Consider the following 27,741-nt stretch of genomic DNA (forward strand, 5'->3'; position numbering starts at 1 on the left):
TATTATATTCTTCCCTTTTTCTCGCTATCGAAGTTTTTATTGTTGTACCATTAATATCATTATGTAATTATTGTAATTAGAAACTCGCTATTAATATTATTGTCATTATTATTAACAATAAACGCTGTTACCATTTGTAAACGATGACTCTATAGTTACTCATTTCCTCTCTTTCAGCAGTTGAATAATTTTTATTTCGTTTGCGTGTTTATTGGTGTTTTTTTTTTTTTTTATGAGAACACAATTACGTAGCGTATGTAAAATAATTGTTTTGAAATAATATTTTATTTTCAAGAAAATGTTCGAGTAAACTATAAAAAAACTAAATAAAAAAAAAAAAAACTAACTGAAGATAATTACACACAGTGCGCATCTTCATTTTAGATGATCTTTTACTTTTTGTTCGAGCCGATAGCTCGATTAATCAAGGTCGTTGAATCTGGCACTACCGGATCACAATCGTTCCGAGCTTCACTCGCTGTAATTCAGGGTTAAACGGCCGTGCCAATTAAGCAGACTACCTCGAAGAATCCCTTAACGGCCCAATATGTTTTCCGTCGAGTTTTCCCGAACTTGGCCGCTATTTCTCTCCCGTTTTACTCTTCTCGCTCGCTCATTATTTCGTCCCAGGAACGATGTTGGGGGATGAAACGTGAGATTTTCCGTAGGCTCGTTTACAGCTTCTATCATGTCCGCCTCCGATCGTGTGGACGTTGCCGAGATAAGGACCGAGCAATAGGGAAACAAAAGATGCGGGACGTCGAAGAATTTATTTTCGAAAGAGAAGGGTGAGAGAAAAGAGAGAGATAAATAAAGGGAGCACGGTAAAGGAGGACGGACATTACGGCACAGACTGCACGACACCATGACGCAGCCACGGGAGCAGATTGGACAGTTATTGCATTCTGGGTAAGATTAATTGATATGAGGACCAAGGGTAGGTGAGCCGAGAGAGGGGGCGGCTACGTTGGCGCTTAAACCTTGTCTCAGGCGGTGGACTGGGGATGAGAGAGCGGTGATTAACCGATTGCACCGTGAACCGAGTGGAACCGAAAGCCCACCCCTTCTCCGTTCTTCCTAATAGCCATTGAGTAATAGAGAGCCTCTCATTATTAAATAGCAGTGAGCCGTGCATGGACATTCGTGAAACGCGATCGTGGATCAAGCACTTGCGAGGCAGATTTACGATGATTACAAGATAATTAATTTTAGTTATTTATACAAAAAAAAAAAAAAAAGCGAATAAACGAAAAAACTGGATCACGCGGCGAAGAAACTTGCTTCTAACGAATCTAAACGATTCTAACGTCGAAAATATGTTCGAACAATTTTTCTTTTACGCGTTTCAATCGCGAGTTATTCACGGTTTATTACAATTTTCCTGCGACGACATAACCGTTCGAGCGCGTTGCACTGTGTTGCAGTCTGCGTCTCTTCTCGTATTCTTGCGGAAAACAGCCGTTCAGGGCGTATCATATCGCGCAGCTGCATACCGTGGAACGTTCGAATACGTTTTAGAGGACAACTCTATATACCGCGCGTATGTGGATACACCTTATGACTATTAAGGTATTCACGACCCCTCGGAGGACGCGCTACTTTGAAATATGGCGACTCGGGTCACCGACGTATACCGCCAGTCAGAGGCGCTATCCGAACCCCCCGCGTCGTCCACCCCCTTCTCTCCTTTCCAATCCCCGTTCTCTCCATCCTCTCGTCCCGTTTTCCTTTTTCATATTCCTTTTCCCATGTCCTTGCTGAACGTACACATGTATGCATCCGGCGGAGTGTCGCTCCGGTGGAGAGCGACATTCCACCCCTCCGCGGTTTTCCATATTATTTACAATCCTCGTCCTGCGCGCCGCCCCCGCAATAACTCGGTTCGGATCCACGAACGCCGTGCGAGCGCGTCGCCAAATTGGTGGCAACCGAGGACGTCGTAACCTGTCTCGGCCTGTGACAACTCTGAGTGATGTAGTGGCGCGAGGATCCGACGTACGGATGTGTCCGTTGGAGGATGAAGGGAAATATGATCGCGCTACAATTACTTTTTATAAAAAGTTATAGTTATAAAATACGCGCGTGCACGAAAATTAATTTTTAAAAAGTATTAAACAACAACAAATCTATTTTATGTTATCTCACGCGGATTTTACATAAGTAAAAAGATATTGCGCAATATGTCTTATTTCTTTATTCTTTTAGTTTTTTGTACATCTCGAAAAGTGTCAACGCACAAAAACCAATATTCATCATCTTAATTCATGTCACGTTTATTTAATGAGGTTTTGTCCTCCACTCGCATCAATATTAATCAATTTTGCTCCGTTGAGACTTGCACTATGATACATACGTAATTACTCTTAATCTGGCTAAACGATTCTCTTAAATCGCTTCAGAAAATGGTAAGTGACATTATGTCGCTTATTTGTTCTCATCATGCATCATAAAAATGCGATATACATTAATTTGTGTTTTCTCAGCGCAAAATTATTTCTACATTGTTTGGATATTTTTGGATATTTGCAAAATATTATGTGTACGTACTTTCTCTCTCTCTCTCTCTCTCTCTCTCTCTTTCTCTTCAGCCATATCAATTCCGCGTTATAACATATTTTTTTCATTTTTTTATTCTACCGACCGTGTGTACCAAAATCTCATTTCGCGCAAATGCGTCCCGGACTGTGGATTTTCACGTCAGTCGCATTTGCACGGGTCAGTCGGATTAAAAAACGTCGATGTCCAATTATCGTTGGACATCGCGCGGCTAATGGAATTTTTGAGAGGGAGATTAGGGAACTCGCGGCGGTTCATGCAATTTTCGTGTGTTGCGTGCCGCGCGCTAATTCGTTCCATGCGCGGATCGTGACGGAGATATGTTCCTTCCGTTGACGGGAACGTACAGGAACAAGCGCAATTTCGCTCACAATCACTTATAGTTAGAGCCACATAGAGGTCGGATGGTAACTAATTCGCGCGAGCACGCTTCCTCGTCAATTCGACTGACGTAGCATCCGGTTCGAATCGCTTAGCTTCCTCTGGCGTGGTTTTAAGACATTTCTCAAATTTGTTTTTCTATATACAAATTTTTCTATATTTTATCTCGCGTAGCGACAATAACGCAATAGATAAATTTCAAAGTTTTTTGTTTTTTTTATATAGTTTGACCTTTGATCGCGACCAAACGACAAGCTGTCACCGACGTAGCTATTTATCAGTAGGCTTCTCTAATAACGAGGTGACTATCTCTCTCTTCCACGTACTGGGAGACTTTAGACAAATTGCTCGACATGGAAAACGGGAAGAGAAAAACAAATGGTCGCTTACGACCGCGCGAAAGAAAAGGGCACGTCGCGCGTTTCGACGATCAATCAAGCGACTCCGGCCGGACCGACTTAATACAGTCAGAGATCGATTCGAATTCCGACTCTTGCATAGGTTCCCACAACATCTTCCTAATGGATCAACTCTCAACACAACATGAAACTTTAAACTCTCTTTCTCTCTCTCTCTCTCTTTTCGAGATGCTAAAACTACGTAAACAATCACTAAAATATAAACATACTCGTTATTTCATTATCAGTTGCATTAAAATGTTCAAATTAGACTCAAATTGACTCTGAAGTGTTAAGATTAGATTAGAATCATTACAAGGAAGGTTGAATAAGTGTCTTTTCACTGAAAAAAAAAAAAAAATCAATTCCAGATTAATTGGAGAGGTCGCAGATAAGATAAACGAGTACAGAGACCGGCACTGCGACAATGCCACGTTCCGGTAAAACCTACAAGTTTCCGGGAATCAATGAGAACTCACGAATAGACGATCCACATGAAGGCGATGACGACAATCCCATGGGCGTCCGATTCATTACCCATCCTGAATAAATGATTATTCACGAATGCGGATGGTTATCTGTGAGAATGCTTGGCCGAAAGATACTTCGGAAAAGTGATTATTCGTCGATGCTGTGTCGTCCTCTCGGCGAAATCGACCCCCAAGGACATGCATCGTGTCTTAACCGAAGCAACCGTAACATCGTGTATCTCCTACGATTGCATCATTGATGAGTAGGATCAACGAGTCTTCCTCGCCTCTTTGGTATCCTAACTCTTGTACGACATTTTATGCGACAACATTCTCGTGAAAAGATATTTGAACATACCAAAAATATACTTAAATAAAATACTTTAGCGAAAATTTAAAAATTCAAAAAGAGCGGCGATATTACAACATATGTTATAACCGTTAGAATAGAAACAAAGTTACAAAATATATATAATAAACAAACAAATATTTTAAAAATACAATTTTGTTTTTTTTTTTAATAGTAAATAATCTGTAAATTATTTAATTATTTTTGAATTAAATTAAAAAAAAAAAAAAATTTCAAATTTAACTAAACGCGAAACAACATTATTCGGAATCACTCATCCTTTCCGATCCGAGTTTTTTCCGCTTGCTCGCGTTTATCGCTCCCGCGCGTAACATTCCGTCGCTGGCAAATGGAAATATAATCATCCCTCTCTACGCGCGGGATACCGTGCATAATTTCGCGTTCGACCTCATCGATGTCGCGGACCGCATCGCTTGCCTCTGGACTACGTAGCAGTCGTAACTCAGTTTTCAAACGGATCGTCTCCTAGGAATACTTTATGCGTACTACACGTCATTCCAAGCCGCCTAGCCTGAGAAGATGGAGGTCGCCGTGGATGGGGTGGTAGGAGGATACGGATGGAAGACACGGATCCTTAAGTATTCTACGCGTCGTGCATGACTAGTGCATTGGTCTTAAGATGGCGGTGAGGGAGGAGGATAGGATAGGTTTCTGCGCCGATAGTCTTTCCCTAGAAATACCGGTAGTAGGAGGTCTCCTCGGGTAATCATATAAGGATAGCTGGAGTCGCGCGAGGAAGATACGCCGGGTATCAACTTTTGATCCCCCTGATATCTCCGCCAGTCTAGCGGACCCCTTCCAACGGTAGCGGAGAAGCGTGTCTGTATTCAAACGGCTCTAACTCGATATAAGCGACGCTCCCAGAGGCATCCTTTCCGCTGGGAAGAACGAGGAGAACGAGCTGGAGGACACACCAGACTCCCTCCCTTTTATCTGTCGCTAACGCCCATCCTCTTTCGTAGGAGCTTCGGAAATAAGAGTATCCCGCGTAGCCGGTACCTCCAATCGAATTTACATCTTGACTGCTTCCATCTCGAGGACGTGGGGGTATCTTCGACTTCGCCGAAGTGCCACCTGCTATGATCTCGCATGAACATAAGCGCAGAAGTGACTTCCGAAATAGAACCTGTGGTCCACTACATCAGTTTGGAGAATATATGTACGATGAAATATCGAATATAGAAACAGATAACTTTGATGACAGATAACGTTCTTCATTTTGAAAAACACTTGTTCAAAACATATTAAAACAAGCATATTAGATATTGTTTACAAACAAAAAATACTTACTTAGAAATTTAAAATAAAGCACAAGAAAGATATTTGTTCTATGATAAAAAGTATAAATAAAAATGGATAAGATTTAAAAGACAATTGTCTGATTATTATAAATTTTTGCGTTATATTTTATATGTCTTCACATTATTAAATGCTTTAGAAATGTACAACAAAATAGTTAGTAACAATATAAATTTTCAAGTAAAGACAATTTTATCTTGTATTATTTTAAAATTGTGTAAAATACAAAATTAAGACATTTTAAGTTTTTTCCAGTAAGATACAAGTTACATTTTATTTGTTTTTATCTTCGCCATTATACACTCTAAAGTCAGTCTTAAATGTTATATTGTTTCAACAATGTGTAAAATTTCTTTCTTTTATGATAAAATATATATAATCTATTGTCATACTAATTGAAAAAATATCTACTTTATCGGCAAAAGTAAAAGAGATACATGAATAAAGATTGCATCGACGTTAATTAACAAATGGATATCATATTTTCTATTTTATCAGCTGTAGATCAACTTCTCAATTATCATTAAATGATAAAGAACAATTAGCTATACATTTGTCTGCTTGTTTATATAGTTGAAAAATTGTGGAATTATCTTTAGAGAGTAAACACATTTTTTAAACTTTATAAATTTAGATTAAAACAGTAATATTTGTTGATTTGTCATTAATCAATTTGCTTATGAGCTTACGTTTTTAATTAAATTTTTTTCACATATAAATGACTAATCACTTTATTATTAAGAAGTGAAAAATTTTTCATAATTTATTTATTACGTTGAAATATTTTTGTTTAGAGAGAAGACGCGGAAGAAAAATTCTCTTTTCTTACGTTTTTAAAGTTCAGTTGATTGAGATCACAAAGAAGTTGTTGAGATATGAAAATCTTATTTATTCAATTCAATTCAGTTCTCCGACTCGCGTATAAGTCACGGATTTTGCCGCGTCGCTTCATGCGCGTAGTGAGTGATCTTCGAGTAGTTGAGAGAAAACATCCCAACAAGTTTCCACGCTTCCCAATCACTGATCCGCGTTACAACTTACACGAGAGATTTAGATAAGTAACAACTTTACACAAACTTGTTTTTTGTCTGTATATCACGCGATAAAAATTATACGATGGCAAATAGGAGCGAATTCAAACAGATGCGCTCGCTGATGATTGAGAAAAAGATTCCATTCTACGTGTATAAGTCCGTGAATACAGGAATCACTATTTGTTTCGCGGAGACGAAAGGCCCATATGTCAGCGGTTATTTCAATATTAATCATGGTAATACACTGACACGATATTATTAAAACTATACACTTTACAAAAAATTTGTTCCTTTTGAACATCAATATAAATGCATGCTAAATTGTTGCAAAATTTTGTTTCTCTTCTCAATATGTTTATTAAATATTAAATTATAAGTATTGTTTTAAAAGCAAATGAAATGTTCTCTGATCGTCTACCTCGTGTACTGGAACATCTTATTTTCACGGGTAGCGAAAAGTATCCTTACTACGGTACTTTAGACAAATGGCGCGAGAGATGCCGAGCAACTTTCAGTTCTGAATCTTCTCATTATTATACTTATTATCAAGTAACAACACCTACTACTGAAGAATTTCTCTATCTACTGCCAGTATATCTCGATCATATTTTTTATCCCACTCTTACGGTAAGATCTTCTTCATTAACGTTTGATTAATAACATATAGTACTTTTTGATCATATAAAATTTTATTGAACAAAATATAAATTTCACGTAGAAAATTCTTCATAGGATTATTATTGGTTATAAAACAAATTAAAAAACATTATATAAATCACAACAAAAACAATATTAACAATTATATTATACTTGTACATATGCGATAGAGGAATATATAATCTAACATGAGAGAATAAGACCTCAAAAGGTTGTAGCAAATAAAGCAATAAAAGAATTGTAAACACAGAGAAACAAGTCTCGACAATAAAAGCAATGACGTAAACGACAGGTGTGAAGGACACCTGACATTGATTGTGTTTATTGTCGAGACATGTATCAAAAATATTTACAATCTCGTTACGATTACTTTTTTAAACATCTTCTGTATTATATATCTTCCTCGTATTTTATATTATTATAAAATCGTTTATTGATTAATTATAATAATTATAATTTTAAAAAATTATCAAAAATGATCTAAAACTTACAAAAAATAGTTAAAAATATAGTTAATGTTTTATATATTTTGATAGAAGTCAGCGTTTCTCACAGAGATACATCATATTAATGGTAAAGGTGAGGATGCTGGAAAATTTTATTGTAAACAAAAATCTGTGGATCCAACACTCGAGTTTATAGTGATGCGAGACACTGTGAGAGCAATTTTTAAGAACAATGATTGTCACTTATTTGAAATGCTTAATGACGGTATGAAATACTACACAATCTTTTTATATTTTTATATGTATAATTCTTTTCTGTATGTGTATATTTAATTACATAAAATTCTTTTTCTTTTTTTTAAACTCAAAATCTACACCAAATATTATTTATTGTGTATGCATAGATGATATGAGATATTTCCGTGATTATGATGACAAAACAATGAAATGGTACCATAAGAAGTTTTTTACGCCAAACAACTTAACTATATTTATAGCGGGTCAAGTAAAACATGATACAATTTTCAAGGCGTTAATGCCTTTAGTACAAAAATTAATATCACAGGAGCCATATTATGGAGAATATGATCAGGTATACATATTTCTAAAGATATTTCATTTTTCTTTGAGTTTTTTCTTTCTCTTGAAACAGAAGCTATTTTAATATATAAACTTGGCAGACTCCATATACGCTTACTTTTCTTAAGAGAATAAACACACAGATATATGTTATATATCCATGTACTTCCACCAACATTGTGATGAGTTTTATTTGGCAAGAACCATCTTTGGTTAATGAAATATACAAAAAACTTGGCTGTTACATACTTTGGTCATATATCGTACGAAATGGTTCGATACAAAATATATTTAATGAGTCACGTGTCATTGAAAACGCGAAAGTGTGTTTATGTGCTGACTTCCATACTTCAGTCTTCAATCTTCAATTTATTGGAAACGAAGGCGATATGTTGAAACGACACTTTTCGTCGCGAATATGTAAATATTACTTGTCTCTATTATTTTATAATCTGCATATCCGCAAATATATTGTAAGCTCGTTGTGATATAAACTCGAATTAATTATGAATTTTAATAAGTTTATTATATTTTTAATAAGTTTATTTTATTTTAATCAAAAATATAAAATTAAAACAAAAATATTAATATACCAAATAACGAGAGATGACCTCAAGTTCAGAAAATCTAATGTACGCTGTAAAAAGGCGCATTTTATATTCAATATTAAATATATTATTATTAAAAAGAAAATAATTTCTTTTTTTGAGTTATTATATGTGATAATGATAATTTTATAATATTTTAAATCTATTGTCAAGAAAATATTCTTTGTTGAAAGTAATATTTTTTTTCTATATAGTAGACCAACTCAAGATGACGATGAAATGGTCTCTATTGAAAGTACTTAGTAAGTTTCATGAGAATGGTGTTAACATGGAAACAATAAGGATTGAAATTGACAACATAAATAATAATGTACTATCGTCCTTGAAGAATGAAGATTCACAGTATTTAGCAAATATTGTCTTTAACTACATAAGATTTGGAGAAGATACAAATGCGGTACGTTATACATGGCATTTGCTTGTTGACAAATTACACAATTCACTTAAATTATATTACTTACAATTGATTTGCGTGTTTAGTTGGATGAAATGTGTAATATTCTACACAATCTCAAGAAATTAAAAGTCGAACCACAATCATTTTGGATAAATCTCTTTGAGAAATATTTTGTTAACCAGCCGATGATTACGTTCGTAAAAAGTTTGGAGGAAAAAGAGATGGAAAAGTACATACAAAGAGATGAGGAACGAATAAAAGAACAAATTGAGGAATTAGGCCCAGATGGTTTGAAACAGAAAGAGATGGAGCTTCAGGAAGCTATCAGGGAAATTGAAGTATGTATTTGAATGTTACAGAATGTTAAAACTATTTAACTACAAACTATTTTACATCAAGAATTAGTAATATTTTTCTTTTATATATTTTTTTTAAGAAACCTATACCTGAAGAAGTACTGGCGAATATGCCTATACCTAGGACATTTTAATTTCTATTTTTTATTAAGAGAGGTAAACCAAAATAATAAATTAAAGACCATTATATTCGCGTTAGAATATTCGTTTTATACAATCACAAAATTGCATATAATTTTTGCGTCTGCAATGAACAAATGTATCTTGCGATACATGCAACAACTATTTTGTAAAGATTACTTACAGTACAACCTCCTAAAACGTACACAGTCGGAACCGACCTTCCAAAACGTATATTTTCTCTATTTTCTTCACTCTTTAACTCACGCATGCACAAAGGACTAACTGAACAAGCGCTAGCGCTTCGGTTGTAACCGTACTGTTAGTGGTAGGAAAAGCGATGAAAGGGAAAATTACGTTTTTGAAAGTGGATGGGTATACGTTTTGGAAGGGTACGTTTTGGGAAGTTCTACTGTATGCGTTTTTATACCAATTTTGACGTAATTTACGAAACTTACTGCTATAAGTGCTTGATCGCTCAATATTGTCGGCATTGTCTGATAATATTTAACCGCTTATTAAAAACTATTACTTGTTTTTATATTAGATATTTTGTATTACACTAATTTCTATATTAAACTATTCTCAGAAAATTATGAAAAATCTATTTTGAGAAAATATTGAGCGATAGTTGTGGAATCTAACGTATGATATATATTATAATAATAGGCAGAATTCTGTTTGTCTTGGCCAAGAGATTTCTTTTTCAAATCGACTGTTTTATGTGCCTCTATCTCAAAATGCAAAACTTTTTTCTACGATTAGTCTAAAATATCTACTTATATGTAAGATATCTACGTATATATCTACTTATATATGTAAAATTGTATGAAGAATTTTTTATCTTAATCTTTTTCGCGTAGAATTTATAACTGCGCGAATATTTTATACTAAAAATGTATGTTTATTATATGATTGTCTTATATGTTATTGAGAAAGAAGTAAATTAAAAAAAAAAGATATTAAATTCAATAAGTGAAGAGAAAGAGAAAGATTTAAATTGATTTTTTTCTGATAAAAAAAAAGACCAGCAAAGGGAATAGAAAAGAAGAAAAGGACAATTAAAAATGAACACGGTATTAAAAGGAGAGTCAAGTATATTTTATTATACTTTAATAGTAATATCTTATATCCAAGAATGTGTGTCTTATATGTGCCGCAGCGGTTTGCGAGGATTTTCTTGTTGGATTTTTTCTCGCAATTTTTTATATTTACTATAAAATGGTTAGAAGCCACAGATTTCGCGTTACATACCCTCACAAGATTTCTCGCGGCTTTCGAATATACTTGAAAAAGTATTAATTGCGCTGTTACTTTCGATTCGTCGATGAGAAGCCAATCCGACGCAACGGACGTGCTTTCTAAACCTCGATTGGCTGCGAAATGCGGAAAAAAGCTGGAAGTAATTAATAAATGTACTGAAAAAATGTAATTACAACATGAATGTAACATAATTATATTCAACGTAAAAAAACAATCAAAATTGTATATTTATAATATTTCTTTATTTGCAAAATGTGAAAAAAATAGAGTTAGATTGTTTAACAGCGACTTTAGTCAATATTAATTAATCACAAAATTAATAATTTCGCAGCTTTTTTCCACTTTGCATCTACTTAATCAAACTTTTGTTCTTCCTGTTCTATCTATATTTAATAACGTTAGTGATAATATCTCAATCATACCAACACTTTGCTATAGCGCGCCTTTTTAACGAAGATAAATAATCGGCTAAATTTTCGGATAAATTTTGATGAGGAAATGATACACATCAGTAAATGTCGTCCGATATCCGTCACGGTTAATATTGATCAGTCGTTGACACATGAAGAAGAGAGCGGTACGTCTGTCAACTGCAATCGGTTATTTATTCTAGATATTTTTCAGATAACAACACATCCTTTATCGGTCATTAAAAACAAGATATTCTTCGCTGTCAAATAGATGACGAGAATTGTGGTATCTCTCACGGATTTAATTATACGCACATATTTGATGATTTCTCAATTGCGCCTATTTTTTTTTAAAGGCAAGAAAAAATTATATCGTTTCCAGAACGATGTTTTAAATCTGAGATGAACCGTGACGACTCAGAATAAGAGCGTAAAGTACTCGCTCAACGAGTTAGAACCAACTTGACGTCGCGAGACTATATATATATATACACATACATATATACACATATATATATATATATATATATATGTATACATAAAACTATATGTCATAACTATTATTTATTATGCCTAGTATCGACAACATGTCTCGTTGTAAAAAGTAACGATTCTGTAATACGATTTCTGTAACATTACAAAATTCTAAAGTGAACAAAAATTCTACGCGCCCTATTTAGTTCTGACACAGCTTTTTCAGTTTTTTACTTGCAGGCTTTTACGCGAAAATTTCTTCGTAAGTACGTATTTTTGAACACAAAAAAGGTGACTTTATCCCTCTTCTAATACCAGACTCTCCTGTAAAATACTATTTTCACGTAGCTTTAATAACAAACAAACATAAAATGGCATTGATCTCAAAGCAAAGTTTTGCAAATATGTTGTTTAACGCTGCAATTAATAATAATAAAAATACGTTCCCGCGTTCAAAATAATAAATTATGTTTAGTTTGTTTATGTGAAAGTTTTCATCACAAAGAAATGTGGGGAAAGAAAATGTTCCGCAATTAACTTCTTTGTTATTAAACATGATTTTCGATAACATTCCGTAAATATGTTTTTTTTTATTTATTTATAAGTATATCTCAGAATTTATAATTTTTCTTTGTTCACTTTTTGAAAAACCCTGTAAGTAGCAAAATGTATGGATATTAATTTTTGCATTGTTGTATATAATTATAGGTATATATAATTTGAACTTCGAAATGCGCGCATTAATTTAATAGAACGTTACGCGTATTGTAGAAATAAAAAATTTAATATAACACAGCAAAAAAATTGCGCGAACATAAAATATATCGGATTTCTATAGAGATTAAATATGAAGGTAAATAATTTACTTCACCTCGGTATAAAATTTTTTTTATCGGAGCGTTCGTGATATATAACGTAACATTTTAATCAATATACACACGCGCAAGTTTTTCTTCTTAACAACTCGATTATTTATCTGGCAAGCTTAGCAACGAGTTATTTGGCACTTGACTCTCTTGTCGAAATCCTGTTTCGATATATCGCTAAGCTTTTTCTAACCACTCGCGACGAAAGCTACACATACATTTCCTCACGTCTCACGTCTCTTTGATTTTTCGTCACCCAGTTTGAAGTTCGCAACATAATTCAGGCCTAACTTCGTTTATCGTTACATCGCTTACTATTACACGCTACGAGAGAAGTATCCTCAACCTCTTTTCAGCTCTATAATAATAATTCTTTTTTCGAAATTCTTTATTTAGAATTTCCGCACATATAATATAATGCGTTACAGATTGCGTCGGTTGAGGAAACTCGCTCGTTTTATTATATAATATATTACTCGCATCTCCCGTAACTCAACGTGGAGTTCTCGATATAGAAGGGGGTTTAGTTTAGAAAACTTAATCGAACACACACATATATCCAACTGACATATATGTAAAGTCTATGTATAACATCGCGCGAAAAGTCCAGTTTTTCGCTGGAACGCTTTCTCCCTCATTTAGCTTGCGAGCGCTTGCTCTTATTTATTTATTTATTTTTTTTTTAACAATTGCGTATTCTCTTGCTAAACTTAAATATATATATATATATATTTAATAATAAAACACATGTAAATATAATATGTACGCATTTTGTATACATATGTATGTATATAATATGGAATTCATATATCGGGCGATCCGATATCGATATATGACTTGTATAATCCGATAGAGATGAATGCGACGCGGGCTAAATCTTCATTAGAATTCTATTGTAAATTTGGCGCTATTTGGCATAATTTTTGAGCCGTGCTTTTTTTTTTTCATCGTTTCTGAACGCAATACGTCTTAAAACCGAATTTTCGACGAGATACAAACATTCGAGTCGTGTTACGCACGCTAAACTGAAAGGAAATAACATGCGTGTACGTGTGTGTGAACACTCTCAAATAATTTTTTGAAATAATTGATTACACGTATGAAAACAATCGAGTTCGAATGTTTTTGACAAAAAAAAAAAAAAAAACTCGTGTTGTGAATAAAACTCATATTGCGAGCGGGTAATCGTTTGCAATCGCGCAAATTGCCAGATTAGTTTTGTGTGTTAACAGGAGAAAATGTATATATATATATTTGCATGAAATTCTAAAAATATCTGCGAAACAAGACAATATATAACGACTCGAGTTTTTCAGTTGCGTGTTTGATCTCTGTGTGATATCGCGTGGTTGGTTGCTTTCAGTCTCGCTGATTTCTGTTAACGCAAACGTTGCGCGCTTGTCGAGAGATGTCGACGTGTCGATGACGTTATCATCCTCTTTTGAAACGTGTGGCAGAGCGGGCTAATGGGGGACAGATTTCGAAGCCTTCGTCTGCCAGTAGCCTGCTACTGTATGGAACACACGGTCAGATGATGCGACAATGCATGGTCCAACAGAATAGGAGTGCCAGCAGCCAATTCCGTACCGGCGTCGGCGCAATCGTCATCGCAGTCGAAGTAGTTGCTCTGCGCAAAAAACAAGAAAAAATAGTTAATGTCAGCAGCGAGTTGCAACAAAATACGACGCATTTGATTTGAAGATCCACGGTCACAATCGAACGAATTTCTAAGCGAACGATTACATCAAGACAACGTCATTAGCAATAATGATGATGCTGAAACTAAACGAACTGAGAGCTAAAATGTATACAAATTAACGAAAAAAACCGTTTGTTCCGTGACAAGCAATTCTCGTAACGGAGCTGTTCAATTATATTACACAAACTAGCCGTTGCTGACTTCAATTTACAAATTGTTAGTGTCGTTTCAAAGTAATTAACGTAGACTGTATAATTGGCTCGCGCGGAAAAAAAAAAAAGATTGAATTGTAGATTTTTAATTCAATTTGATATTTCTCGGTTTCTCTTTAAACAGAATTCTCAACTGGCGCCAATTTGCATGATGGCTGGAATATAATACTTACGAACCGTGTAATATGTAGGAAAAGTTGAACTTTGCAAGAGAGGGAGACAACTATGTTACCGAAGTACATCTCGCCAAGTTTGTTCCCTAACTCTGTTATAACTATAAAAAGTCACAAAATTGCAACTCCAAGAGTAGATGGGAATTTTATCTTAACAAAATTTTAATTAAAAATATAGATAATTCTGACACACACACACACACACACATCTTGTATTTAGATATTGAAATATTTCTTAACAATCTCTCTACATTTATCAACGAATTTCATTCGAAGTTATGGCCTTTCGACGATGCGTCACATATTCGATGTGTTTTGCAACTTTTGCCCATATTGCGTAATACCGTGCAAAAGATTCAAACAGGTCAGCGTTCCAGGTCAAGTGCCAATTGATTAATTACCTGGCAATCGATGCACCGGCAGCTATCGGTCAGCGAGCAAGTGAGGCCGAGGATCTCGACGGCCTCCTTGTAGAGCTCGGCGCTCGACTTCCGCCGTCTCGGCGACGTAGGTGCGCTAACTGTGCCGGTACCCGATGGCCGTCTACCGCTCTTCAATCTCGACGAGGACTCTCGTGACAAAGAGGAGGTCGACGTCGATCCTCTTGGCCGATTGTCGCTCGCGAGCAGCGCTCGACCTGCCGGAGACGCGAACAGTTGCAGCATATCCATGTCCTGCGATCATACGTTCGATAATTAGTGACGTTCGCGTTTGCATTTTCGTCGCGACATCGAGCATGTTCAACCACTATTAGCAGTCGGCACAACTTATCTAAGATGCAACTTTTTTTTTGTAAAAATTGCACAACTTCTCGGTACAAGGTCTGTGTTTTTGTTACTAACGATAATTTACTTGAAGATTTACGAGTTTTAATCACGATTACAAATTTTTGAAATATTGTACGAAATACTTCGCAATTTTATTTCTCACTCCCGAGAAATTTATCTTATTAGGACAACATTGAAGCTTCATTGTGTCGGATATATATTTAATGTGAGGTTTCGAATTAGCAAAAAAAAAACAATGTCTCACAACGTTGTTTATAAATCAATGCTTGTTATAGAAACGATAGGACACCGTTGTCCTCCAAGAGAACACCGTAGTTTCTCTAACAAGATAACACACTCTCTCGAATCTTCTCTTTCCGTGAATCCTATTCGCGTATTGTCGAGAACTCGGCGAGATCTCGTTCGCAACGCGTTCTCAAACGCGTAAGACTTTTCTAACAACGCCGACCTGTATCGCAAGTTATCACGAAACTCCCGTTTTTCGAAAAAAGGACACATGCTGTCAAGATCGATATGTACATGTTGTTATTATTAAAATTGTGGCGTTAAAAACGCGATTCTAGCGTGAGGGCTATTCTTTTTCCGCGAAAAAGAAAATCTCCGTGCGAAGGAAACTCTCGTAATAATTTCCTACTGTGTTTTTCAGAAACGCGTTTATTAAAATTGTGCGCGCAAGTCTTCTCCTTCCTGAGTTTTATTTTTTAATGTCCTCCTCTCGACGCAAATGGTGCTTTGTAGATACGCAGTTCTTTTTTATGAAGATAAAAATTTTCTTTTTTTCTACCACTTTCTATCTTCTCGAAGTATACGTATGTATAGAACTTTGAAAACAGAATACGAACGTGACGTAATTAAAATTGAGGGACTACGATCCCGGAGTATTCGCGGATTTTACTTTGTAATACTTCTTCTAATGATCCAACTTTTATACTTAAACCAAACTTTCAATCGTAATTGTAGTCTCACGCCATTCTCGTGTAGTCAAAAGCAAATTACAAGAACATCATTAAAAATATCGAGAGAGAGAGAGAGAAAGACTACATGCAATTTGTTGAAATCGTATTTCTAACAAGGAAACTTTTTCATATAATACACACACACACACATACGCACGTAATATACACATAAAGGTTTACTCAGAAAAAGTTTAAACGCAGAGTCGAACAGATAACAGCATCTAGAGAGAGACTTGCTTAATTGCGTAGAGATCATTAAAAATCACTCGCTGAACGAACTTGTTCATTCAACAACATGGGCTTCAATACCGCGGGCTTACGAATCGTTTCACTGGAAGAAAATAATTGGGATCGAATAATAATCGCATTCAACTTATGAGAGAAATTTCGAGCGAAGATATCTCAATTTCCGGCTTGAGCAATTTTCCACTTTTCTGATACTTTGACAATCTTTACCGCATCGTTTTTCTCAGCGCGTCGAAAAAAAACAATAACTACGTCCGTGATTTGCTCTCTATTGTCTGTATAACAAAACCAAATGCTTGCTTATGTCGTATTTTCACGAAAGAAGCTTTTTGTCGAATTCGCTGAGAGCTTTGAAACTTGCTATCCAGTGAAGCAGCAACGATGCGGTTTTAAAAGCCCACGGTTACGCATTGTGAACTTTCACCAAAATTACACTTTTCGCGAGCACAACGAGCTTCATCTGCGTGCGCGGTCGAAACGCGCAGCTTAAGCTTCATCCTTAATGTAGATAGTTCGGAAAGGATTCAAACGGAAAAACAGAAACTTCTCGGAGAAAATTCAGCCCGATGGTACGTTCAATGCAACTGGGAAAAACGAATTCGTTGAACAGCCTCGCATTACGGGGGTGATAAAAGTACCACTCACAGACGAAAAACACGCCGAGTATTCTTAGAATAATCTCCGTGTGAAATCTAAAGACTGATTAAAAATATCATCAAATCAAAAAAATCACGTTTGTTAACTATTTTAGTTTAATTTTTTTTTTTAAAGTTAAAACTTTATTAAAAATGTTAGAATGTCACGTACATTCGGTTAAATAATTCACTTTGTATCAACTTGACTCAAATGTAAATTACGCGAGCAGAATGGGCTTTCAGTTACATTTTGAGTAATGATTTAATTTAAATCAATCAGTATCTCTTGCCGACAAATTCGCGGAGGAACACGTTCGGGAGTGATTCCTTTGTGACGACAGAGAGTACATCTTGTACATGACTGTCTTCTCTCGCTACTCCTTTGAGAGAGATGCGGTTAGTGTAACTTCAACTTTATACGAAAACGTCAATATGTTACTACTAAGAAACTTCGACAGTGACGTGCAATTATTATTGTTTAGTATAGTTGCGTCCAGAGTGAAGTCGTAATTCTAAATATTTTGTGTATATTGTTATTTTGCGCGGACAATTGCATCAGATATATATATATCAGATATATTTAATAAACATATTTATAATATCACAGTAATCTTCGTACGTGTGATTTGAAAATAATAAATTTTTGCAATACTCAGTACGTGCAAATTTTCATACTGTTTAAACAAATTGTTTTATCACGAAGAAAAAATAATAATAATTGCGACATTGTCGAACTTCTGCACCCAGAGCTGTTATTTCAAAGCTAAAATGATAACAATTATTTATTTTCGCGGCTAAAATTCTTTTATCTAATATTAATCTGTTAAAGAAGAAAAATAAAAGCGGTGTCTTTCAAACTTTGTAGCTCGATGAATCGATGCTGCGTCAGTTATAAAGAGATTATATCTCGGGAGACAAAATCTTTTTTTTTTTTTTTAAGATCATGGTCATTTTTTTTTTTTTCGACGGAGCGGTCTTTACTTTATATCGCATCGCCCGAGGGTAATGTCATCTTCGGGATAGTCGCCAGCGAACGAAAGGAGTTTATGAGAGATGCCAAAAAGATCAAATCGCGATAACAAGCACCGAGCTGATTCGATGTAACGTGGTGTGTACAGGAGAAGACAGAATCCCGGGTTGGTCCCATGGGACGCATATCTCGCCGTACTTTCGGCTGCGCTGCCAACTTTACTCCTTGAATCCTTCAGCGCTGATAAATAACTCGGTCGAAAGGGCTTAGATAGAACTGACGAAGACTTTTTGCCGCGAGGTAATTCTGCAGAAAGAGAGAGAGAGAAAGAGAGAGAGAGAGAGAGAGGAAAGAGAGACTTAGTGTGCTATAGGAGAAGAAAATAATTTTTACTTAAAAAACTTACTGTACTGCAAGATAACTCGCTGTATGTTACATCCATTATATTTCATCTTACAAAATCGAGCGGAAACATAATCTCATCAAAGTCGGTAGCTCGCGTAGATACGCGTGTATCGAGATAAATATAATCGTAATTAGACATCTTCCAATTCAGGAAAAAGATCTTTTTTAATAGAGATCTTTAAATTCTGTACTTTTTAATCAACATTATGTATTTAAATCGAAAATACGAAGATAGTAGTAGCAGAAAGAACGATAGTAGTAGCTTCACGTTTGTGCAAAAATAGCTTTCTGGTAAAAAAAAAAAAAAAAACTCCCTTCCGCGCTTCCATTAAGATGCATCAATTTTTCATACATTGAATTGGCGCTGTTACATCGTCGTTATGTCACGTGATACTATTGTCAGATTTTTCACAATGGAACGGTACGTGTCGAATATTCAGCGTTTCATATTTTACAATTTAATTTTTCTCTTTCTCTCTTTCGTTCATATTTTACGATTTAATTCTTCTCTTTCTCTCGATGTTAAATGTTTTCCGCGCGACGTTATCCAGCGTCATTAAACAGCAAATGCGCTTTGTCACTATTCAAGCGTGAGCTTTTTATTTCTTTGATCATTTATCATTCATCATTCTGTCGGAAAGGATTAGCAATAATATGCAGCTGCATTTTGCTTGGTCGGGAGCGCAGTGCTCATCTGACACTCTTCTCTCTCTCCTCTTTTTATTATCGTTAATTCCTCTTGTAACCTCCTATTGTCAGCAGAAACCATCGAGAGAGGGCTGCTGCTAATGAAGAGCAAGAGAGAGAGAGAGAGAAAGAGAGAGAGAACCTAGCTAATTAAGTTAATTAATACCCGGACTCTATGAGAAACTTTCGATAAAGGGGTAGCGGACAGGGGCGGAAAGAGACATGACTGCGTGTACCTTCTATATACACAAAAGCTTGCATATATAGCAGGTACACGCAGAGAACGATTTGCGAAACAGGATAATTACGTTCGTTTCATCGTGCCGATGAGCAGGTAATGAGAGAACGTTGTTCGCCGAGGATGTTTAGTTGAGAATTAATATCGCGAAGCGACATGTCATACATTTATACACGTCCAAATTAACGGTGTTCGCGCGTGACAAATCCATTTTTATCGAAACCGAGGCAAGAGTTTTGTCATTATTAAAATCCATTTTGACACCGTGAAAATTTGCATCTTTACACACGAAAATGATAATTACCATATGCGAATTGAACGCGGCAGAAGAATATGTCGTATGCAATTTTACACGAACATTGATGCAACAATAAATGTATTTTATGTATAAAAAAAAAATTTGAATGTAATTCCATCTGTTGCAAATTGCAATCACAGTACGCTGTTACGCCAGATTTTAATTTATAGATACATAATTTTCCATACTTGTTGTTTTCGATTTTATAGAATTAAAATTAAATTTTATAAAATAGAAAAATATATAAAATATTTGCACGCAAAATAAAACAATTAATTATAAAAAAAGTCATTTTTCGAATTAAGTACACAACAACGAACGTGAAACAAACCTGTTTTGATTTTTTTTTATTTTTGTGCGAGACGTGTGGAAACAAACGTATGCAGCGAGATATAAAAAAAAGACTTTAATTGACACGAACGACATTCGCTTAATTAATGCATTTTTTTACGCTTCGGTAAGCGTATCGCTTCGATGCGCACCGTAAATTACAAATCGTTCTTTTTTCTTCTTTCTTTTTTTTTGTTTTTTGAATCGTTCGATAATTGCACGAATTTGCGCCGGGAAACGCTACACGTTTCTATCGCGACAATTTCCCATTAACGCAATATTACGAAATTGGTGAAACTTGCTGCACACGAAGCTGATAAAACTGCTAAACGAATGTATCGGACAACGAGGAAAAGAAGAAAACAAAAATATTTTCTGCATTAATTATGACGAAGCGCGTTTACATAGTTTAGTTCTTATTAAACTCGTGCGTGTGTCGCAATCGCAACATTTATGAAATAAAGTTTCTGTCGACCATGTATTCGACGTAATTTGAATAATAATACAAGCGCACTGTCGAGCATCGATCGACTTTAGATCACTATGTACATTTATGAATAAATTTGCCATTGGCAACGTCGTTTGTGATAGAGATTGTTCCTGCGGCAATTATTATGATGTTTCTGTAGGAAATGTGCATATCAACGTACGTACGTGTGTTATTATAAACGAAACGACTAGTATAAACTGATGTTCGTATCGGCACCTTTTGTGCGACTCGACGGTTAAATGCGATTTAAAGGTTTGAAAAGATGAATTTTATTAACCGCGGCGGAAAATATCGCTCGATTGTAATTAAATGCAAAAAGAATGAAAGGATAACAATAATATTTTCTTTATTTTTCATTAGCGTGTTGTTAAACTCGTTCGCGCGCGTTCAATATACACATAATCAAATGTGTAAACAATTATACGCAATACTTGTTTAAATTTAATTTCGTGTGTGTTCCTCATTCGATATAAGAAACACCGTAAAAATTACATTACCGTATTATTCATTATCACATATACGCGACATGTGTGTACGGTATTTGTGATAGAATTTCTATTCCATGTAAATTACAGTAATTATCATTATCTACGAGCGCGCAACTACGAGAGCGCATACAAAGCCATCTAATGGATATCTAAGCGGATTTGTGTACATTTGTACATGCAAATGGGTAAGTCTGTAACGGTTATTTGATAACGGGTAATCGTTTAAATATGGAGAACGTAGGTGAGACACGTGATTGTTTATTATTAACAATTCTGCAAATTAAAGCTCGTTCCGCATATCGAATTAATTAGCAGCGAAATGAGAGCGCGCGAGCGCTCTTTTCGTCGAACTTAATTAAAGTTCGAATTTGATGTTGCGCAAAAAAAAAAATCATGGGAAAAAATAAAAATTTATCGCGCGCCATCCGTGTTTGGCCCAAGTCTTAGTCTCGTCAAGTCTTCAGAACTCTCGCTGATTACAGTTATATGACGGTTTGATTAATTACATCAGGTATCTGGTAAATTGGCAATTGTGATTGAGATCCGTGTGTTATTACGCATGACATAATACAGAGAGTTTGGCTGTGCAATTATGACAATAATTGATGGATCTAATCGAGAATCCGCTGGAACGCGGAATAATGGATTTCGAGTAATTGGTTATATTTTGCGTACGCGAAGTCGCGCGGACAACTTTCGCCAATTACATAGCACAGATCACAAGCAAATAATCAGCTTTTATCGAGTTATGTATACACACCGTATATGTATATATAATTACGGTGTTCTATCCACAACGTTATATAAAGTTAACAGTTTTCGACAACAGCACACGCATCGATATTACGTATTCGATATACACCGCGCACCGTTGTGCGTTATCTAGTCTGTTTACCACTACAAAGCACCGGTCTCTTCCCTACGTAATTACAACGATAACAGTTGCAGCAAACGGTCCACGCCGCAACAACGTTTGCGATCCGATCGTGCATTACACATTGGCAATTTCGACGTTCACGTGTTTGCTTTAATTTAATTTTCTTTAATATGTTCGGCGTCGCGTCAAGGGTTGTGTTTTATATAGTAAAATTCGAGATAGCGAATTATATATCCGCAATATGTACGCGGTACTACTATTTAATGTAAAGTACACACAGCGATAATATCAAGACGGTATCAATGTATAGGGGTGTAATTTCACTCGGCTTACGTGGGGAGAAGCATTTCTCTCTCTCTCTCTCTCTCTCTCTCTCGGCGAGATCGCGAGAGAGCAGCTGCGCCTAAGTGGCTCATTACGCTTCGAATTGTACTCACCGGCAAGGATTCCGGCGTGTGGTCCAGCACGTATATGCTGTTCGTGTATCCGTACAGCATCGTGTCCAGATCTGAAACCCAAGGAGAGCGAGCAGAACGTTAAATTGGATCTAACCAGTTGCGAAACGTGCGGCACACTAATGCCGGTAATGCCGCGCGGCACACTCGCGACTGCTCGCGTCGCCGCAGCATTCTAATTTACGCTGGATGCACCGTCGCGTCGTGCAAGAGCACCGCAATTTCCTAATACGACCGAGATGAGAGGCAGAGCTCTCTCTCTCTCAAATTCCCGACGTTCCCGCCGTCCCCTCTCGTTACCGCACTCCCGCGCGTTTCCTTTCGGTATTTTCGCGCGAATCTAAAGTTTTGCGATAACATTGCGTCTTGATTAACCTTGGGTGGGTGTTTACGCGGTTGAAAGTTTTCCGTTACTTCGTATACTTTGGCGTTATATCGTTACATTGTACTTACTTCTTATTATATTGTTACCATACGTGTAAGTGAACAATGTCAATTGTGTGTCAGCCGTTTGTGGCGTTGATTAACATTAAAAAAAAAAAAAAATATCATTCACAATAATCTCCGGTCATTAGCTATTTAATCAGGTCAGTCGCTCGTAATCGCTTTAAAGTACACGTATATCGGTTACAATTGGTAATTGTATTTTTAATAAACACAAAATCAAATAATTTTCTCAAATGAAATAATTTGTTAACGAATAAAGCTCGTATATCAATTGTGAATTATCGCAGCCGCAGCGTAAATTGGAAATAACGCTAACGTAATAGCTCGTCAAAGAGGTTAACGAGTTTTTCCGCATTGACGCTCGCCGTTTCAACGAGAAAAATTATTATCGACGGTGAAAATAATCGAGCGAAGGCACAGAAACGCGAAGACTTAGGTTATAACGTGATTCGCGAAAAATTTAATAGCGCGGCAAAAGTCGATTGCACAACCGAAGAATGTTGATGAGCCGTAGTTAGGTTTTCTCTGATACAAAATTTATATAGCGATTCGTAGATCAGAACTGGAATATGAATCCGACCGGTAAATTTTAATTTGCGATGATAATATGATTTTGCGTTTGAAGTTAATGCGTAATATGAACGATAATGCCAAAAGCACGCGCGTTATTTAATATCTGGTGCGTGCATAATAACAACGATCAGCTGCTGCACCATGTGAATAATTGAATTCAGTATAATTATCTAAATTACAAACTGTAATTAGTTTTTTTTTTCAGTAAATTAAAGATAAATGTTCTCGGAAATTGCGGATACCTGCTTTCGTATCATCATATTGCGGTATCTTCTTTTGATTGATAACGCTTGAGCGTGGTTTTTACTTTCTTTCTTTTTTTTTTTTTTTTTTTTGTTCTTTTTTGAACGATCCGTCGCAAGAACTCGCAAGCGATATCCTGATAGAACCGCTGTACGGCTGGGCCAATTGCATTCATAGTACAGTGTATGCTCTATTGACGATTTATGAGCCGGAAACTCGGTCGAGCAATTTCTCAAAAATTATTGCGCTATTTTCCGCCAACGGACGAGAGAAAGAGACCACTTCGGGACTCTTGATAACGATTCATTTCGATACGAGAGATCTCGACCTCCGACCTGTGTCTATTGTTGTGTCGCACACACACAACTCCAGGCGGGATATCAATTGGATTCACAATGCCAAACCAGAAACATTCGACTATGCTCGGCTGATTTCCAATGGAACGTTACTACGCCATCGTCGTGTCTTTTCGCCAAAGAATATACGCGACACTTCGCGCTCGTTTCGAGCGATTCGAGAGAATTTCAATTTGCAAGAGCATTACGCTGTTTTCCAATCCAATTTTAAACACGCTTGATCACCTAAGTTAATAGATTCTGAGCTAACAAAATTTGTTGTTGCACTTTATTCTGACTCAAATATAAAAAAAATGACATTGAGGGAAAATTATGTATAAAGTTGATTAAAAATTCAAGTTTTGTTTTCTTAATAGAAAAAAGCAGCAGTGGTAGAGAAAGAGAGAAAGAGAAAAGCAGCGCTGTTTCTCTTAACATAAAATTATTATTATTATATAAATGCTAAATAAAATAGGTACATAAAAACGTAAAGTGACAATTTTTATTTTAGAAAACAATAGAGAGAATGTGTGTGTGTGCGTGTACATGTTCCAGAATAGTTCGTCTAGATGAAGAGAGTCGATTCAAAGCGATGGACAAGCGTTCCCTAATTCTAAATCGACATCGTCGAGAAATTTGATTAGAAATTCACTTCTGTGAGGGTGTTTAATCGTGCGAATAGAACGCGTAATAACATTACGTTACACGTTGTGCGTGTTCGACGATAGAGAATTGGTGCCGAACGATCGACGTGAGATAGATTCATTGTTTCCGGTTCGGTTGTATTCGGTTTATCTCAGAGCAGAAAATGGTTGACTGAGGAAATCGATCCGCGCTGCGAACAATTTCATTCCTCGGTGTTGCCGACGTTTGGTGAGTAGTTACATTGTTGTCAACGGAAGGGAAGCAAGTGTTTAAAATAATTCCAATTTATACAATCTCCTCAAGTGATTGAATTTATTCACATTAAGGAATAAACGTAGAGAGAAATTTATCCGTTAAAACGTGTAGATTTTCTGAACGTACGTAAAAATAATTGGATCCGAACAAAGTTCGAGAGGAAGTTCGAAAATGTCGAGTTTTTCTTGGAAAAAGCGATTTTAGGACGGAAATGATGTATATTTGCGGCATCTCATCGACGAGCAACGTTATCAACTTCGAAGCTTTTTTTGAAATTATGTAAAAAAGCCGCTTTTCAAACGAATTATTTGCGTCTATGTTAACACGACCGGATTGTGAGGGAGTGTCTCAGGTAATTGTCGTTGGAAAAACTAACTAATAAAGAAGAATTGCGATAAGAATTCGTGACAATGTCGTTTTCCTTGGGTTTTCGCATTGCGTTCCATATGTAAGGCATCGCTGGAATGCGCGACTGAATATTCGGACGAGGAGAAACCGGGGGGATGGAGAAAGAGGCGGAAATATACAAAGCTTGCGCGGCGCATACGATCGAATTGCATCCATAAACCGCATCGCCGTCGCATACCACAAATATCGAAATTGTTTCGCGCCACGTTGATATATGCCCTCTCTATTGCACCCCTTCTCCCCCGGATATTCTTCGCATATCGCATCGGGGCGCGAGCTGTAATCGGCGCTAGCTTCAATGGAGACCGATTATGACCTCGTACGTTTTACGCTCGGTTGGATAATGCATTCATGCGATAATGTACTAAAAATTCCTCTCGCAAGGTATAAATTTCTCTCATACTATTATTTAATATTCTGTATAAAAGCGCGAGACACCTTGAGCTTATATATACCGTATTGCGAAAAGATTTATTTACTGAGCGTGATTCTCTGTGAAAGTTTTCTTGTTTTCTCTTGTCAGAAGTTAATTTGTTTCTTGAATAATAAGATTCGCATGCGCGAAATTGGATTTTTGATAAACACAAAACAACGCGCTGCGAGCGCTTTGTGAAATAATACAAACGCAATTCTGTATATATTTTTCTTCTCTGTTACACGAACAACCGATGCGACGCGAAATTGAAGCCAATTCTCCGCGTGTTCCGTCATGCGTGTACCCTCGGATCTTTGCGAGAGACAATTGCGTTCCTACATCCGCAAGTCAGCTTTGATCAATTTTTTCAACGCATCCAGACCAACGCGTCCAGGCAATATTGCGAGCTGTACACGTAACAATCGTCCAATTGCTATACGATAAAGCAAGCCCGTAAAAATACTAGAACGAGCGAGTCGTGTATGCGACAGAAATCGAGAATTGACCTATCAAGTTATTTAGGAAAATTCTCGAAGCGCGAGGGATTGTTGAATCCGTGAATCTCCATTGCCACACCTCTCGATTTTCTCCTCAAAAAAAAAAAAAAAAAAGAAAAAAAAACGAATAACCAGGACGAGAGAGACAATACGATCAAAACATCGAGGAAATATTGTTCGGAACCGTTTGCAAAATAAAGAAAAGGTAAATAAATAGAATTTCTAGGTGAATATAAATAAAAGGTTCTTTGTTCTGTTCTCTCTTTCTCTCTCTTTCTGTGCAAAATAGAAAAAAAAAAAATACTTCGCGAAACCTCCCAAAAACTAGCTACAAGATTATAAATAACGTAACCCACACGCTCTCTCCTCATCTGAAAGATGTAATCCGATGAAGCATAAAGAAGTCGGAGAGCGCGCTATATATTATATATAGAGCGCGAGAATTTATTGCTAATTACTTTTCCATGCTGACCTACCCACGACCACGAATGCTCGTTCCCTTCGTGAATTTATTGCCATTTATTTTTACGCTCCCTTGTGAACACCCGACTCAAATGTATGCGAACGCGTTCGAACAGTCGCGATATGACGTGAAAAATGCGATTTATGGCCACACTGATCGCGCCGCAAACTGTAAGGAGGATTTTGGTTTCTTGAAATAAGAGAAATATACGAAGTGAGAATTCTCTGATTGTCACATTAAAAATAAAATATTGTAATTGATGTGTCGTATTAAAATAATTCACATTAATATGAAATTGGATTTATAAATTAGAATTTTTATTATTAGAAAATCATACACACAGCAAAAATGTATTATATAATTTATTCTTAACACGGCTCGGGAAGAAATAAATAAATTACCAGGATGATTTTATATATCGTTTGCATATTTATTTTCTTCGATCGGCGCGCAGTAACGAAACTATGCTGATTTGCAAATGCGGCAATTAATCGAGACTACAAATGTAGCGAATTGGGAATTCCACTATAATTAACGATTCGACCGTTGCATTTTGCTAATGGCGATAATATTAGTCGTACCATAGTGCCATTTACGAGTATGCGACGTGACGCCCGGATAATTGCTACTTTGGTGCTCGATAATCAGCGGCAAAATTTCTCTCGTCGCATGTACGACATTATCGAAGTGATCTTTGAAAGAAACAAGAAAAAATTTCTGTTTGATGTTTCACAATTTTGTTTATTTTTTATTAGCTCGAGCAACAAATCAGGCATTAACGGTGTTTCACACGGTGACAAATCAATCGCGAGAATCGAAGTCTCGGAAA

General features: G+C 36.1%; 2 protein-coding genes across 3 annotated transcripts in view; one reads left to right on the forward strand and one right to left on the reverse strand.

Annotated features, from left to right (window-relative positions):
• Positions 1-6,452: 6,452 nt before the first annotated feature.
• Positions 6,453-10,656, forward strand: LOC109852641 (uncharacterized protein C05D11.1-like). 2 transcript variants are annotated; one of them, XM_020423981.1, is made up of 8 exons: positions 6,453-6,744; positions 6,900-7,135; positions 7,702-7,876; positions 8,016-8,203; positions 8,319-8,610; positions 8,993-9,195; positions 9,279-9,533; positions 9,632-10,656. In XM_020423981.1, the coding sequence occupies exons 1-8, from the start codon at positions 6,591-6,593 to the stop codon at positions 9,683-9,685; spliced, it is 1,557 nt and encodes a 518-aa protein (XP_020279570.1). In that variant the 5' UTR covers positions 6,453-6,590; the 3' UTR covers positions 9,686-10,656. The 2 variants fall into 2 exon arrangements, with proteins under 2 accessions (XP_020279570.1, XP_020279569.1); XM_020423980.1 differs by having other exon boundaries at positions 8,292-8,610; positions 9,632-10,655.
• A 3,158-nt stretch (positions 10,657-13,814) lies between these two features.
• Positions 13,815-27,741, reverse strand: part of LOC109852642 — a 94,863-nt gene continuing 80,936 nt past the window's right edge. Inside the window, exons 5-7 of the mRNA XM_020423982.1 lie at positions 22,614-22,684; positions 15,170-15,442; positions 13,815-14,311 (exon numbers count right to left, since the gene is read on the reverse strand). Of these exons, the coding sequence (XP_020279571.1) occupies positions 14,192-14,311; positions 15,170-15,442; positions 22,614-22,684 (464 nt within the window). The 3' untranslated portion in view covers positions 13,815-14,191. The remainder of the gene's footprint in view (positions 14,312-15,169; positions 15,443-22,613; positions 22,685-27,741) is intronic.

Source organism: Pseudomyrmex gracilis, unplaced genomic scaffold (assembly GCF_002006095.1).
Source record: "Pseudomyrmex gracilis isolate BER0280 unplaced genomic scaffold, ASM200609v1 scaffold_32, whole genome shotgun sequence".
Taxonomy (NCBI): Eukaryota; Metazoa; Arthropoda; class Insecta; order Hymenoptera; family Formicidae; genus Pseudomyrmex; species Pseudomyrmex gracilis.

What these genes read in the sequence shown, in the direction of transcription:
- LOC109852641 (XM_020423980.1), top strand. Translation starts at nt 6,591, where the DNA reads ATGGCAAATAGGAGCGAATTCAAACAGATGCGCTCGCTGATGATTGAG. An exon ending in TTATTTCAATATTAATCATG is followed by an intron (nt 6,745 to 6,899) that starts GTAATACACTGA and finishes TTGTTTTAAAAG; the next exon opens with CAAATGAAATGTTCTCTGAT. An exon ending in ACACTTTTCGTCGCGAATAT is followed by an intron (nt 8,611 to 8,992) that starts GTAAATATTACT and finishes TTTTCTATATAG; the next exon opens with TAGACCAACTCAAGATGACG.